The sequence below is a fragment of the Xiphophorus couchianus genome, chromosome 13 (assembly GCF_001444195.1).
Source record: "Xiphophorus couchianus chromosome 13, X_couchianus-1.0, whole genome shotgun sequence".
Lineage (NCBI taxonomy): Eukaryota > Metazoa > Chordata > Actinopteri > Cyprinodontiformes > Poeciliidae > Xiphophorus > Xiphophorus couchianus.
In genome coordinates, this window is record NC_040240.1 from 6,021,260 (window position 1) to 6,038,307 (window position 17,048).

The 17,048-nt window shown below is 40.1% G+C and overlaps 1 protein-coding gene across 5 annotated transcripts in view; it reads left to right on the top strand.

Annotated features, from left to right (window-relative positions):
• The window catches only part of fhod3a (formin homology 2 domain containing 3a), a 79,396-nt gene that overhangs the window by 33,860 nt on the left and 28,488 nt on the right, over nucleotides 1-17,048 (top strand). For 3 of the 5 annotated variants that reach the window (XM_028036015.1, XM_028036014.1, XM_028036016.1), the window contains exons 4-11: nucleotides 2,934-3,001; nucleotides 3,549-3,654; nucleotides 13,403-13,497; nucleotides 14,728-14,839; nucleotides 14,942-15,036; nucleotides 15,851-15,994; nucleotides 16,429-16,661; nucleotides 16,785-16,811. In XM_028036015.1, coding sequence (XP_027891816.1) covers nucleotides 2,934-3,001; nucleotides 3,549-3,654; nucleotides 13,403-13,497; nucleotides 14,728-14,839; nucleotides 14,942-15,036; nucleotides 15,851-15,994; nucleotides 16,429-16,661; nucleotides 16,785-16,811 — 880 coding nt within the window. The remainder of the gene's footprint in view (nucleotides 1-2,933; nucleotides 3,002-3,548; nucleotides 3,655-13,402; nucleotides 13,498-14,727; nucleotides 14,840-14,941; nucleotides 15,037-15,850; nucleotides 15,995-16,428; nucleotides 16,662-16,784; nucleotides 16,812-17,048) is intronic. The other 2 variants (XM_028036017.1, XM_028036018.1) reach the window with 1 other exon arrangement.

Genomic DNA, 17,048 nt, shown 5'->3' on the forward strand with positions numbered 1-17,048 from the left:
AATGCTTTTTCCAAACAATACCTGTACCACGACTACTTGAAAGAAATACAGTAGCGTCACCGGAAAAGTTATTGATCGCTATCTTTCCACTAAAACCACCAAAGTCAGGGTTAGAATTGAACAGTCTCAGAATATCTTTTGTTTTTGCTTTTGTCTCCAGGCAAAGTGACCTTGTGCTGTGCTCTTCATCCCGCATCCGTTCGGCCTTTTAAAACCCGTTGGTAAAAGTCCACACATTAATCGCCTGGTAGTGTTCAAAGCATGTGAAAATAGTAGCGACTTAAAGTTCAGGAATTATTTGTATTTTGGTAAAACCATTGTTTTCTGAGATCTGCAAAGTTGGCAAGATGCTTTAAATTTTTACAGCGTTATGTACACAACAATTCTTCAAAGGTTGTGAAAAGAGAAGTCGGAAACTAGTCAGGAAGACTTCCAGGAGTCATTCCAAATCTTCCATTTGTCAGGATTAAGGAGTACGGTTGTAAATCAGAACTTTTTCAAAGAAAACATCCAACTGTTGGAAAATCTTCCATAAATCTCGACCCGGAATATGTTAAGTTTCTATAAAAAATGAACTTGATCTTTTGCTATCTCTTTTATAGTTCCATGCATGGTTTGTTCGGCAGAGAAACAACGGAAGCAGAATTAGGCCGTAGGGTTCCTTTTCATCGGTTTGAATTGGACTTTTTGTCAATGTGGACAGTATAGATAGTTCAGTCAGTCAGAGACACCAGCCAAACAAAGGTTAGTAACACTTTATTTGACGGGTTGTGAATAAGACTGTCATAAACATGACATAACACCTGACATGGACACGAGTAAGTCTTCATGAATATTTATGACTGTTGTCATAAAGTGTCATTCGGTCAATCATGACACTTTTAATACAAAGTTGACATTATTCAAAATGTCTTTGTTAACCAAGAAATCATGATCTGACATAAATTTGTTATAAAAGTATTACTAATTAAACTTTAGCTTTAATAACATGAAGCTACATAATTTTTAAAGTCTATGTCATGTTTATGACGGTGTCATGACAGTCTTATTCACAACCCGTTAAATAAAGTGTTACCCAAAGGTTTATGCTGGAATAAAAGCTTAAATGTGTGCACATTTATAAAACCAGGTATTTACACCTGCTTTTTTTAAATGAGGAATTGTACAAGACAAATCTGAGTTTCTGTAGTGTTTTTATATTGTTTGGATGAATTTGGGTAAAATCCAATGGTATGTTTGGTATGTTGGTATGTTTATTGATGAGTTTTTGGGTGTTTGGCTCCCTCAACGCCCTTGCTAACCTCGACATGTTCATCGTGTTGCACCACTGCCCCGTTAAGACGGATCATGTGGATGATTTAATGACCTTTCATCATTTGAGCACCACTATGTTGGCTATCAGAGGTTCATATCACGAATGCCGTTGCTAATCTCTTAGAAATTGTCCTACAGAGGTGGAGACGGACGGGCCTGTAATTCTTTGTCTGAGTGAGGAATGATAATGATTCTGACCCTTGAGTTGGGTTAGCCTTGAGTAGCAAACAGGTACCATGGAGCCAAAAACCGTCTTTTCCTTCCACGCTCAACATCATCGTCATCATCAGAATGAACCTTAAACTGTACCAGCAGCTCACTTTAATGCGCTGTATGTAGTACACACTTCCTGTTTTGCTATGGTTAAAAATATGACACGACTCATATGGGTTAGCTCTTCTTCAAAAGTGAAAACACTTGTTAATACAGACGGGCAGATGTGTGTTGATCGTCATATTGAAATGTCTAAGTTTGGCCATTTTTAAATTGAATTTATTCTGGGATAGATGGTGGATAACACTTTGAAACATGTATAGACATATTTCACCATGGCATGATACATTAACGTGAGCTCGATATTTTCCGTTCTGATGATTAACATTTATTGACGGACATTGTTTTTTATAAACTTCATAACCCATGTTATTTATGGTTTAGGTTGTATGTGGTTTGTGTTTCCTTTGTTATGAATTTTTTTGATCATTGTGTTTTATTTTGAATATTTAAAACATCTTCCAGTTCCAGTCTGAATAACGACCTTGCATTATGATGCCATTATCAGTATATCTGTTCTAAACAGTCTCAAAATAGCAATATTAACGTTTATCGCAAGAGTTTCTGGGACAATTTATCGTCCAGCAAAATTTGTTATCGCAAGGCTTAATCGTGCTCAGACACAAAATCATCATTCTTCCATGGTCATGTTGGTGTTTATGCTTCAAACCTATAGAAAACATGAGCTAGGGAGAAGAGAACATAAGAGAAATTGTGCAAAGAGACATGGCCAAAGATCCCTTTGATTCATGAGACGTTGTTATAAAGCACTTCTGTAGTTGTATGAAGTTTTATGTCAATGTAGTAAAAGATATAAGAAAATGTAAATAAAACCTTAATAAAAAATCATGCTGTTCTCTCATTCGAAGAACTTCTCAACAGGTTAGAGATTATTGTGAGGGTATGAAGGCCTGTAGACATTTGCCCTGAAAAGTTTCCGAGTCGTGACCCGAATACTTCAATGTTGAACTCCAGCCAGCAACCCATTAACATTCCAACAGACCTCGGATCGTCCTTGTGTCATACATGTGTGTGTACGTGTGTGTGTGTAGGAAACGTTTCATCCACATGTCTATGGAGAACTTGGTAAAAGCGTGTGATAAAGCCCTCGCCTCAGTTTACCAAAAAGTGTGGTTTTGCTCCGTCAAACTGCTGCCTGTTGTGCAACTTCTCCACAGCTGAAACTCATTTCACTTACAGGTTTTATTGATCCTCTCCTCACTATAAAACATGTGAAGACTGGAGAGAGATGAAAGATGTTCAGGGAGATAAATGTCAACATGTTGCTGTGTCCCAGCCTTTGTTGCGTATCATAAATGCCCTCTGCTTTGTGTTCCTCTCTGCAGAGAAACTCTATAACTCCAATGGACGGGACTTGAGAAGGGCTCTGTTCTCTTTAAAGCAGATCTTTCAGGTAACACATTGTAAATGCAGCAAGCCTCAGTTTCTTGTCACAGGCAAACTGAGATCTTCTTTTCAACTTAGCATTTCTCTTCCTGTGTTTGCGTTGTCCATATCAGCTGCCTTAGCGGTTTATATTTGGGTGTGAATAATTTACAGAAGAGAGTTTAGAGAATTCATTTTTGTGCTCAGCCCAGCTACTTTGAAGAAGGACTATTATGAGGCCCAAACAAACTAAGTCATAGGAGCTGCTTCAAGCTAAATAAAGTGCAGCTGAAGGCAACACTTCCTCTGGTACTTTTCACTTGTTCAGCCAGCTATGCTAACTTGTGTTGCTTAAAATGTTTACAAAAGTAAAAAAAAAATCTAAACATTTCACTGAAAACCCTGAAGCATTTATTAAAGTTAGAAAGTTGTGTTAATCCTTGTTCTGCACACTACTGACATCATGTGGTGATATGTGAGATTGCAACTTTTAATGAGTTTTCAATTGTAGTTTGAAGGCCATTGTATCTTACAGTCAATTTTTTTTCTTTTTCATTTTCTCTCCGTTATTTCAGGATGACAAAGACCTTGTCCATGAGTTTGTGATGGCTGAAGGTTTGACTTGTCTCATCAAGGTGGGAGCAGAGGCGGACCAGAACTACCAGAACTACATATTAAGAGGTAACTCGTCTCTCCATTGCATCCAGTAATGACGTACATATCTGGAAACCCCAAAACAATAATGTAAATGATATAGAAAAGGTAACGGCAAAGCTAAACTCCATTTGGGTGGAAAAAGACCCGCTGTTTCCGTCAGCGTAAAGTCGGTTTTCTTGCTTCGTTAAGTTACTGTTTGAAAATGCAACAGGTTGACCAGTGGTGGACTGTAGAGTAGAAGTGAGCGGTTCAACTCCCAGGGTCCCATCTGTTGTAGGTTTTAACCTGCTTCAACATAATTCGAATGTTGATGTTCCCGCCGGAATGTTCCCGCCTCTGCTGATGTTCCCGCCGGAACAGGGATGAGCCAGTAGGGTCCATGAATCTGCCTCTTCTCTGGTTTGATTCGGTTTTGCATGATCACTTTGCAGGTTTTTCCTGTGATATTTGACGTGAAGGTCTTGCAGTAGCTCTCAGCAAGAGAAAGTTTAGGTGTTGAGTAGATTCCTCTTCCGTATGCTTGTCCACCTCCAGCTGTGTAGTGACTCCTGACGATGCCTCTGGCTCCTTCTAACCCGGTTCCATGGTAGGACACAGGCCACTCTCCAGGCACGGAGTAACTCCTCCATCCATTGGGGCCCAGCCTACCCGCTGAACCACAGTCACTCCATCCATCCATCCATCTCTCTCTCTCTCTCTCTCTTTCAGTGGTCCCCAACCCCCCGGCCGCGGACCGGTACCGGTCAAAATCAGCCGCACAATAAATAATTAGGTTGGGGACCACTGATCTATCTCATATATAAAAATATGAGGAGCTAGCTACCTCCTCTCCTAGCGAGCTAGCAAGCTCCTCATTCACAGTGAAGCATAGTTGTAGCCACGCTGTGCTCTGAGGTTAATCCTCCTCCAAGTATTGTGAAGGACATTGCAAACAGATAAAAATGCTGTCAGAAGATTTTTGGTCAACTATATAGTCAGAGAAAAACACAGTGTTACATTTCTGACAATGGACGGACAATGATTTGGGCTGAGTCAGGAAGAGCCTGTGGCTGAGGAGTTAGCAGGCAAAACTCAAGAAGAGGCTGAGCATGGTGACTTCCATCGCTCAGGATATGGTTTGTGACCCGCAGCAAGATGCTGATGGAGTTCCTCTCACACTGCTCTTTATTCCTTAATAACATATAGGACTTTTTCTCAGCATGGAGATAGAAAGTATATGAAAACTGCACTGTAGTTTTCCTTAAGGAGATTGTCTTATGTTCTTAGTGCTACTTTATGTTTTTTTTCTTTGTGCTCTGCTTTCTGTGTCATTTATGCTTTCACAAATCACAGTAAAAGCATAAATGTGAATCTTGTCCAGTCTCTTGCCATTTGTCTCCCATTTACAAAACAAGACATCAAAACTTTAGCCTTTAGAACAGAATGTCCCTCCAAAGTCCACTGTTATATTGTCAACATGACTAATCAATTTGTCTGTTTTACCCAAACACAATCAAACAAGGACTTGTCATTCTGAGACACTGATGTGTTCATTGATCCAGATAGTTCATTTTGATAGCTGAACTAACGACTTTGAGAAAGATGCTGGGTTTTGCAGGTAACCCAGGATGTTTTTCTGTTTGTGCAAATCGTTTTGAGAAATCCACGTACCGTTTTACAACTGTCGAGAATGATTCCAGAAATGCTCCAAAACCACTGAGAAAAACCGTAAGATACAACGTGCAGCAAATCTCTTTATTGTCAAAATAAAAATGTGAAAATCATGTATAGGGCATAAACATCCTGCTAACACACGGCACACATGAGATTCTCCAGTCAAGGCCATAAACTTATGGGTTTGCCTGAAAATATAAAGATGTTCATGGCAGCTTTTGTTCCTGAGTCAAAATGCATCGATAGGCTGGCAAAGGTGTATTTTTCCTCACCTTGTGTGAAATTAATTTACCATCATTTACTAATGTTATCAAATGAGTTGGAAAATAAATTGTGTATGGTTTTATATTATAAATGCAGTTTACTGTGGAAGATGACATATTCAGCATTTTTGCCTTTTTTATGTGACTCAGATTTTCACCTGAAAATAAAGATTGAAAATTAAAGTTTATGCTCGTGGAAAAACCCAAACTGTTCTTTATGAGTTGACAGCTGAGGGACATAAAAGGAAACTCCCACAGCCAAGCACGAGGAAACAAACCAGCTTCCCGCATGTAATATTAAAGATTTATCTGGTAGCCCTTCTCGCACACTATTATTATTAATAATATATGTGCCCATGTTTAAGATTTACAGCTAAATCAGAAAATGATTCGTTCTGAGACTCTCAATAGGATTAACTAGAACTATTGCCAGTTTGGTCTTTTGTTAGTTTTATGTAGCTACAGATCTTGAACAATCCTTGCTCCTGCATAACAACTGTTTTGATAAACTTTATGATACTTTGACATAATCTTGAATCAAAATTGCAGTTCTAAGCAAAAGATCTTGAACATGCATAGTAAATGCCGACTTTGTTCAGTATGTGAATTGTCTTCTTGGCCTGTTGAGGACATTTCAGTTTGAATGCTTCTTGGCTCTAGTTAAAGTCACAGTTCCTGTCTCAGATTTCCTTGATCAAAACGCCGTACGGACGTATTGAGCTCTCAGCGATGCGTTTCTCCTCCTCTGCTGATGTTCCCGCCGGAACAGGGATGAGCCAGTAGGGTCCATGAATCTGCCTCTTCTCTGGTTTGATTCGGTTTTGCATGATCACTTTGCAGGTTTTTCCTGTGATATTTGACGTGAAGGTCTTGCAGTAGCTCTCAGCAAGAGAAAGTTTAGGTGTTGAGTAGATTCCTCTTCCGTATGCTTGTCCACCTCCAGCTGTGTAGTGACTCCTGACGATGCCTCTGGCTCCATCTAACCCGGTTCCATGGTAGGACACAGGCCACTCTCCAGGCACGGAGTAACTCCTCCATCCACCGGGGCCCAGCCAGGTGTCTCCATCTGGATATTTACCTTTGACCTTCAGGGCCATGCGGTACCAGCCGTTTGGGCGCACGTATGGCTCATTTCCTCTCATGCAGGCAGCCGAGTCAGAGAGATTAGTGAAGTCGAAGTCATAATCCGGGTCAAAGAATTCCTCCTCATTGATGAAGAACTCCTCAGCATAGCTGGTTTTCTTGCCGAGGATCATTTGTATAAAAAAATCCTCAACTGATAAAGTGAGAGCAGCTTTCCCAGGGTTTCTCTCATTGAGGGCGGTTATTTTGATCCCCAGGAGAGCGGACAGAGCCTCAAATCTCACATTTGGGTCCACAACCATGTTGGACAGAGAAACCAATTGCTGCTATCTGCAGCTAGAGAAGTCTGAGTTTCGCGCTGTTGCGACAGAATGTTCTTATCAATTAGTCAAACAATGAGACAGGCGGAGGTCTTACTCTCTTACTTTCTGTTTTAAAGGGGAACAACCCTAGAGAAAACTGGGACTCACAATGAAATCACGTTTAGCCATTTTCCAAACATGAGTTTGCTGCTCAAAGGAGTGAAATTGACATCAAACCAATACAGTTACAGTTTTTTCATAATTACTCACTTCAAGCTGTCCTGTTGAACATGTTTTTCCACAACATATTGAGTATTTCCTATCAAACATGACTTTCTAATTTAACGTCCTGAAATTAAGGTCTATTTGTTTATTTGCCTTCATTTTTCCAGAATTATTGAGATTATCAATTAATAGAGCTTATTTTAGCACATTTCAGAAACAAGGCAGTTCAAAGTGCTTTACAATGTAAAAAAACACAAGAATAAGAAGTCATGAAAACAACATACTGTAAAAAAAAATAAATAAATTGAGACACCAATTATTCATCTCTTTTCCAAGGAAGCCCTCGGAAAGATAAAAACTCAACACTATACAAGATGCAAATGAGCCACTATATTTACAAGATACAACACAAAAACTAACAATATTAATAAATATTTTGGAGTAATAACAATGTGTCAAACAATAAAACATAAGAAATACAATACTTGGACGTTGCAGGTACAAGATGTAACTAAAACTTGGCATTTTTTTTGTTTCAAACCAGATAAAGAAATTGGAGACTCCAACCTCAACCTGAGCTTAAATCCTGTTAAATGAGCTTTTATTTTTTACTTTAGTCTTAGTTCTGTAGTTCCGTATGTTTGACCACCTCCAGCTTTGTAGTGACTCCTGACGATGCCTCTGGCTCCTTCTAACCCGGTTCCATGGTAGGACACAGGCCACTCTCCAGGCACGGAGTAACTCCTCCATCCATTGGGGCCCAGCCAGGTGTCTCCATCCGGATATTTACCTTTGACCTTCAGGGCCATGTGGTGCCAGCTGTTTGGGCGCACGTATGTCTCATTTTCTCTCATGCAAGCAGCCGAGTCAGCGAGATTAGTGAAGTCGAAGTCATAACCCGGGTCAAAAAAGAACTTCTCGTTGATGAAGAACTCCTCACCATACCTGCTTAGTTTTCCCAGGATTAGTTGTATAAAAATGTGTTTTATTTTTCTTGTCCAAATGTATGGTTGAGACAGAAACCAGCAGCTCCTTCCTGAGGTCCAAGTTGCCACCACGCTGCTCCGTCGCTACAGGATGTCGTGATCAGTCAGTCAGAAAGTGTCTTTATAAAGTCAGATGTGGAAAATGTCTTTTACTTTCAGTTTTAACTTCTTTTTTTTGTTCTTTATTTTGGAACCACCACCAGCAGAAACAACATTTTTAAATTGCCGTGGTTCACAGTGAAAGCTCCCATGCTGACTCAGTTTCCAAACGTTCATTTAATGTTTACAAATGGCTACATGACAGTACAGAAGTAGAGTACCAAATGTAGTTTCAGTTTTTCTCATAGTTGCTCAGTTAATTTCACAAGGAACATCTAAACATATGTTTTATGATCAACTTAGAATTATTTTATGTAATTGTAATTTTAAAGGGAAATTATTTTATTATCAACTGGTACAATAAACTACAAACGAACAAACTAACGCAACTTATAGATAATGTCAGTCTTACCCAAATTATACAAAGCCCAGCAAGACTAATGCCTACTTCAAAAATAGTCATTTATCTTAATGTTTACGAATAAACCTAGTAAATTCATCATAACCTTTAACCTTATATCTTATGTCACATATAACCACACATCTGCACCACTGCAAGGAAAATGCATGTGCACTACTCAAATAATGGTGCTTGATCTGTTGCTATATTATGCAAGCGCTCTGTTTGTGTCTGCGAGATGTTAATAGATGAGAACTTTTGCAAAAGACAACCAGCCCAAGTTTTCTTCCAGTTACCAGCTAAATGTAGGATTTTAAAGAATATACAAGTAGGTGATTTATGAATGCTGTTTAAGTTTAGGGTAAGCGTTAGGTTTCAGCTTCAGAGAGCTGAGAGTGACTCCTGCAGGTGGAGACCTGATGTGCCGATCACCTGGCACATGAGTGTAGATATTCAGAATGTATGTAAAAAAAAAACAAAACAACAACATGCAAAAAAGTCTACATTGTTTTGTTAATGTAATGAAAAAAAGCTGCAATAGCCTTATCTGAAGCGCTGCATTCTCCATCACATTTCACAGTTTCATTTAAGACATTTTCCTCTCACAATGCTGAAATGAAAGTAAGCGGTTAGACTGCGAGTGGAAAACCCCGGTGTGGCCTTTGTCTGTTTAGCGATGACTCATTTGTATTAAAAAAAACCAACAATAAAACAACCAACAGAAGAATACTTGAACTAATTATTACTTTATTTTACAAACTTGAAACAAAATACATGAATAAAATCAAAATCCCCATTCTAAAATATTGGCAGCTAAACACAGAACAAGAGTAAGGACAAAAAGATATAAAATAAAAAAATGATATCTTCACAACTGCAACTCTGTGAGTTGCTTGATTAAGTTTCACTCTTTTTTTATTCAGAACAATATAAGAAAAATCCAAACACCAACAAAACTGTCAGATTTAAGTAATGATGCTGCATAAACTGACTTGCATTTTGTAACTTTAAACTAGTGCGCCTATATTTTAATCAGGTAGGATTGTATATAAAGTTAAAAAAGAATTTACAGAATGCTCATAATGTGAAGCTGATCAAACTTTTTCTTTGTTGACTCATGTGAGAAAAGGTAAAATGTCCATATTGAAACAAATTAGAATTAATGCTTCTTGGCTCTAGTTAAAGTCACAGTTCCCGTCTCAGATTTCCTTGATCAAAACGCCGTACGGACGCATTGAACTCTCAGTGATGCGTTTCTCCTCCTCTGCTGATGTTCCCAGCGGAACAGGGATGAGCCAGTAGTTTCCATGAATCTGCCTCTTCTCTGGTTTGATTCGGTTTTGCATGATCACTTTGCAGGTTTTTCCTGTGATATTTGATGTGAAGGTTTTGCAGTATTTCTCAGCTTCAGAAAGTAGAGGCGTTGAGTAGATTCCTCTTCCGTATGTTTGACCACCTCCAGCTTTGTAGTGACTCCTGACGATGCCTCTGGCTCCATCTAACCCGGTTCCATGGTAGGACACAGGCCACTCTCCAGGCACGGAGTAACTCCTCCATCCATTGGGGCCCAGCCAGGTGTTTCCATCCGGATATTTACCTTTGACCTTCAGGCCCATACGGTACCAGCCGTTTGGGCGCTCATATATTTCATTTCCTCTCATGCAGGCAGTCGAGTCAGCGAGATTAGTGAAGTCGTAGTCATAATCCGGGTCAAAAAATTCCTTCTCAATGATGAAGAACTCTGCATAGCTGGTTTTCTTGCCGAGGATCAGTTGTATAAGAAAATCCTCAACTGACAAAGTGGAAGCAGCTTTCCCAGGGTTTCTCTCATTGAGGGCGGTTATTTTGTTCCCCAGAAGTGCGGACAGAGCCTCAAATCTCACATTTGGTTCCACAATCATGTTTGACATAGAACAGTGTTTCCTTCCTGAAACTCAAGATGTCTGAGCTTTGCTCTGTTGGAACAGGTTGTTATACTCATCCAGTGAGATGGGCGGAGTGTCTTTTCTTACTTTCAGTTTAAAGTATGATTTTTTTTAAATTTTTTTTACCAACACCACCAGAAGCCTCCCTCCAGATTATTTTTGGTCTTAGTTCGATCTGTAGTGTGTAACTTTTATGAAAATATCTTTTTCCCAAATGTATTAAATCCATTACATGACGGTTTCTATGAGACGGGTCACCTGAAAAAAATCACGCTCTTCCACCTCCTCCCAGTGTGACTACTGTTGTCTGCAGAAATGCAAAAACAACCAATCAGAGACAGTTGGAGGGTCTTAGCGCTGCCTATCAACCTCCTATAGACTGCTCTATGCGCTGATGGTGGAAAAACAACTTACCGTTACAGGAAAAGCGTTTACCTGTCGTCATCCGTGGCTATGCTAACTAGCCTTAGCATTCGTGGCAGGCTGTGTTGTGGTGAACCAGCTGTAGCTTAGCAAAGATCAAGCAGGAAGAGGTGAGAGTGATTGACAGCGCTAAGACCCTCCTCCAGGTTCTGATTGGTTGTTTCTGACAGAGTAGTGTATTTCTGCGGTTAGTACTGGGAGCACTGGGAGAAGGCAGAGGAGCTAAAATTCTCTCCCCCCACAAATTCTGGCTTATGTTATACTGATGACATAGTAACAGTTTTAACAAATATTTAAAACATATTTTGTTGTAAAAGCTACATACTTCAACTTTAAATCGGACATATTGACTCAGTTCCAAATGTGTTTGCTGTTCACAAAAGGCAAGTAAGTCAAATATAACTGTTTAAATACATCAGTTTAAAATTTTATATTTACAGCTTTTTATATAGCTATTCACCTCAAGCTGTTTAGTTTCTTCCACTCTTTGAAATCTGTGCAGATTTCCATGAAGTAAAAGATCATAATTTAAAAGAGGACACAGAGACCAGCCTGACTGCTCACCATGAAGACAAAATCTGATAGATTTGGATGAGGAAGTGACACAAACTTAGATACAAAGCATGCAAGAGAAAAAAAATAGCTTTGTTTTTTTTTTGTTTTTAACAAGATCAGCCTTCAATAGCACAACGTTTAGCACTTAAAGTGCACAGTTATTACAACCTTATGATGTGGATTCATGAATCCAGATGATGAATTCATAAATGTGTCTTACATTCCTAATTAAGCGTAGCTCGTCATTCAGTCGAATGACGCTGCTGTTCCACCGCTGTACCTCTTCATCTGGTCTAATCTGTACTTGTCCTGCCAAACGTTTCTTTTGTCACCTCGAGCGAACTTCCTCTCTGTACGTCTGAGCCCTGCAGCGCCGCATACGTTTCGCTCGAGCTCTTTAGTGCACACGAATTCATTGCGCAACGGTAAACGCAAACTTTGCAATCAATTTTGTCGAGTAAAAACTAATAAGCAAACATTTTGTGCTAAAGCGACACTGCCCACGTTTCTCCTGGTGTTTTTTCTACTCTCACAGTTAAAATGTTGCAACACTTTTGATTCATTTCACCTCAAATGAACTTTCTTTCTTTATCTCTAAACCACATAACATTTGCTCTACGCTCTTGACTCTATAAATGTGAAACCAAAACAGATTTCAAACAAGCGGCCATGTTGAAGGAGGACTAAAGCAAAGAACATTCCAGCTGGTGAAATGAAAAGCAACAAAACCTGTTGCCGATGATTTGCTTAATGTCATTATAAGTTCTAACTCCAAACTCAACGGGAAGGTGCAGCGGCAGCCGACTTTTAACGAGTTTCACTGAGGCAGACGTCAGTGAAAGATTAACTTCCCTCAAAGCAGAGGAGAAAATTTCAACCTGTTGTTCTAAAGATCCAACCTTGGACGCTTTAAACTGTTGTGCTCAGAGGAGAAATACAATTACAGTATTTTTGTAATATTTCTATTTTCATATTTAAAACCGGCTCGTCAGGTCAAGTCAAAGTTTATCTATGCAACAGCCTCAGCTGACCAAACCGCTTCACAGCAAACACAACGTCACAGGTAGATAAATGACAAAATAGAAAATAAAACTGAGTTTAGTAAAAATAATGATAATTACAAAATTGGCAAAAATATTGTATGTATATATATATATATATACTGTATATACAGTATATGATTCCCTTAATTTTTTCAAACTTACAGTTACTTTTAATTGTTTTATTTTGTTTTTTAATTGTCCTCAAGCCTAAAAAAGTGTATACTCCTATTAGCTGTATCCCTAAAAGTATCTCTGATTGGACCCTCTGCTGTAGAGGTTTGCACCATATTTAAAGGGGCGGGTCAATGTATTCTCCTGGCACAAAGTTCCATTTTATAGCACAATCGAGTCACTATTGTATCTTCAGTTATCATAAAAATGCTGTATACATCAAAAGTAACTTCAAATAAATTTGACGTTGCAATTTGACACATTGAATTAGGGCTTCTGTTTCTTTAAGAAGCTCCTACTCTTCCCCCTTCATCACGTCATCACAACGGTGCTTCTCCATAATGCCGCTTACAACTGTGTCGGACTGAAAAACAACAAAGAAATTTTATTTTAGTTTTTTCTGATGGCTTATTTAACAGAAGACTCTCACTCATGTTACGGCACAATCAAAAGTCGCAAGAAGTTTTTTGCTTTTATTATAGTTGTGTTGATGTGTCGAAAACCGCCTTGAGAGACTTTAGAACTACAAATTGCGTGATTTCTCGTCCGTTACCATTAAATGAGTTTGTTTCTGCTTTGTGTTCAGTACACAGTTGTGGATAAATATCTCAAACCTTGTATCTCTCTCCTGATCCTTTTGTCAGCCCTGGGGCAGATCATGCTGTACGTGGACGGGATGAACGGCGTCATCGGCCACCCGGAGACCATCCAGTGGCTCTACACTCTGGTTGGCTCAAAGGTAACGGCGAAGCGTCTGTGCACAAAGAGAGAAAGAAGAGAAAGAAAAAAAAAAAAGACTGCAGGCTGTCATTAGCTTTGAATAGCCACCCATTGTTTGGGAAACAGTATTTTTAGCAGCCATCCAAGGAAACGCACACAAACACATCTGTGAGTGTAGCCTGGCGCTCTCAGCTGACGTGGTTCGTTTTTTTTCTCCTTCTTCAGCTGATCTTGTGGAGAGCCTTTAAATGGATATTATAATGTGTGCGGCATATAAACTCCGCATTTAGGACTCTGCAGCACCTTTTGCTGGAGAACTTCACCGGTTGCTGAGGGAGGACAAATCGCATGCAGCAGGGGAGGAGGGGTCCCATAAAAAAAAAACAACACTAAAAATAATCCGTTTTACCATAACAGCCACTTTTATGACTGTAACTGTCACCCTTAACATCAAATGCAACCCTAACTGCAGTTTGTCTCTGAACTGACTCTAATCTCTGAAACGCATTTTGCATTATGGAGTTTTTTTTGTTTTTTAAATCACCGAATCCCAGCACCACGTCTGTGTAAACAAGTGCACATCTTCCCAGAAGTACCACTGTTTGCTTAGAGACGGAGACAAACAAACAAGGGAGCAAAATAACGTCTGTTTTTCTTTGCTTCCACATCTTAAAACTGTGCCATTCATTATGTGTCGAAGCATAAAACAAACTGAGTCGCCCCTAAAAAGCGTCGTCGTGTCACTGTTTGTACCAAAGTGTGAAAAGGTAAATGTTTCTTCCACCATTACTTGGTGGAAGAAACATTTTGTTCCCACTATGTCCACAGATCTTTTAAATTTTCTACCAGCTGTTAAACTCTGAGATATTTTTGGTATGATTATGTGTTAGGATTTATTTTTCTATACAATAAAACAGGTTGAATGAGGATTAGAATCAGACTCAATGGGAGGCTGACATTCTTAAGAAAAAATAAACACAATTGTATTAAAATATACATGAAATTTAAGCATTTATATTACAATTTTTGTCCACAGTCCATCTAGAATAACAAACCAAGTGAAGTGGGGGAATGAAATGGTTTATTTTGGGGAATCAAATAAAAACGGGGAAGGGAGGAAATAGTAAGGTGTGATCACGAAAGAGGGTAAGAACAGGCAAACTGACCAGGAGCCACCAAACACCAGGTTAGTCCATTTTCAGAAATGTGTTTTCATGTTTGGGGTTTTTTTTGTTTTCCCCCCCTTTAGTTCCGGCTGGTGGTGAAAACGGCTCTGAAGCTGCTGCTGGTGTTTGTGGAGTACTCTGAGTCCAACGCGCCGCTGCTCATACAGGCCATCACCTCCGCGGACACGAAGAGAGGTACAACCATGTACATGTGTTCCTCCTCATGTCGATTTTTGTCTCCTTGAATGCAGATGAGATAGATGAGAGTTCATATTTCATTATCCGTGCGAATTTCAGGCTGCAAGTCTTGGTTCAATGCAATGGAGATCTTGCAGGAGAAAGACGGAGTGGACACCGAGCTGCTGGTCTACGCCATGACCCTCATCAACAAGGTGGGTATATAAGAGCTCCTTCAGAGTCCTCCATAACTATTGGCACTGGCTTTGCAAAGAAATAGTTTTTATGATTCATCTTGGGCCATGTCAAGATCATGAGAAATCTCAGAGGGCCGTTTGTGCCAGAACGTGTTGATAAAACCCATTAACAAACTGCTAAAATATTAGCAAACCGCTGTGTCTACATTCGATAAGATTAAATGACACTAAACATCTCTTCACGCTGATGATTGGGATTTTATTTTTTGCAGTCAAAATCCCTGATTTAGACATATTTGCCAGATATTTTGCAATATTTTCGCTCATGTGTGATGGTAAAAGTGACTTTTTTTTATACTCTCCACATCGACCGCTGGCTAAAACTGGACATCATATAAGGTTGAGGCAGCAGTGAGGTAGAAGTGACAAATACCGCCACCTGCAGGTGGGATTTAGCATCTTGGAAGCTCAAAGTCTTTGACAATTTCTGTTGAAAACTTGTAGTAAACTCACAATAATGAGTGAAAAAAGTGTGGGATTCTGTTGATTTTGCGTGAATTTTTGTGATCACAGGATCAAAAAAACTGATTGGTTGGTAGTTTAAAGACAAAACAAACTGCTTTGATTTGATATTTAAGCGAGTAATATTTAAGCACACAAGGATCATCTAGATTCTAGAAGGTTCTACTTAAGCTTCCTGCTGGACCCTAGTTGGCCACATAAGCCGCCTGGCTGGATTTGCCTCTCCAGGCCTTGAATTTGACACATAACATTTTCACTACATGACATATAGCGTATATGTTGTGACTTGTGTTTTTGGTGGTTTCTGCAGACACTCGCGGCGCTGCCTGACCAGGACTCTTTCTACGACATGGTGGACAGTCTGGAGGAACAAGGCATGGACACAGTATCCCAGAGACACCTGGGGAGGAAAGGCACTGACCTGGACTTGGTGGAGCAGCTCAACATTTACGAGGTACAAACGAACTATGCATTGGTAATGTACAATGTGCTGCAGATCAGATGGGCCATGTAGTACATATACTGCCTTAGATGAACCTTGCTTCTCTTGGATCTTCCAGAGAAGAACCTTTTATCACTCAGCAAAAACATCAAATCTTACCAACTATTTTTGGCTTCGTTTCTAGTGCAAATGTCTTAGTACACTAGAAATAAGACAGAACTCATTCTGAAGTAACTTGTAAGATGTGGGGGCTTGGTTTAAGGCAATGAATCGTAATATTGACGAAAAAGTTTTAGTTCCTATATTGTGCTGAAATGATACTTGTAAGTATGTCTTGTCTTATTTCAAGCATACTAAAGTGTTTGCACTAGAAAGTAGACCAAAAACACTTGGTAAGACTTGGCATTTTTTGCAATTCTCTTATTTTTCCGCCCCCCGTCTTCCAGACGACTCTACGTCACGAAGACGGTGACGACGGCAGCCAGCCGCCGCCCACGGGATGCCGCGACCGCCGGCGCGTCAGCCTCGGCGGAGCGGAGAAGCGTCGAGGCCTGGAGAGGCGTCGGAGTCGCCGGGCCTCGCTCGGCCGACCCGGGCAGGCCCCCTGCAGCCCTGCATCCCCACAAAGGGCCGGCTTCCAGCCGTTCAGCGGACACAGGGCGGAGGATCTCAGTGAGAGGTGAGAGCGCTCGTCCACAGGACAGTAGATGAGTTATGGAGTTTGCTGAAAGACGACCTTTCAAAGCCAAACGTGTGAACCTCGAAGAGGGGATCTGATAGTTTTTACCGCTTTTTGCCTCAGAGCTCTGTCAGGTTTCCTTCCGTCCATGTAAGTTCAAACATTCCTGGGAAGCACATCGACTCCTCATGCACAGGATGTAACAGCCACCAGTGTGTCTCCTCCTCCCATCCCACAGTAACAGTGTGGATTTTCCTTTTGTGATGAAACGTCCCTGATGTCAGCTGTGTTATCCCACCGTCGGAGTCATCTCCGAATCTAATCCAAGCCTTCACTCTGCTAAAGCGGTGCAGTGATATTGCAGTGCTGTGATCATTTCCTACATAT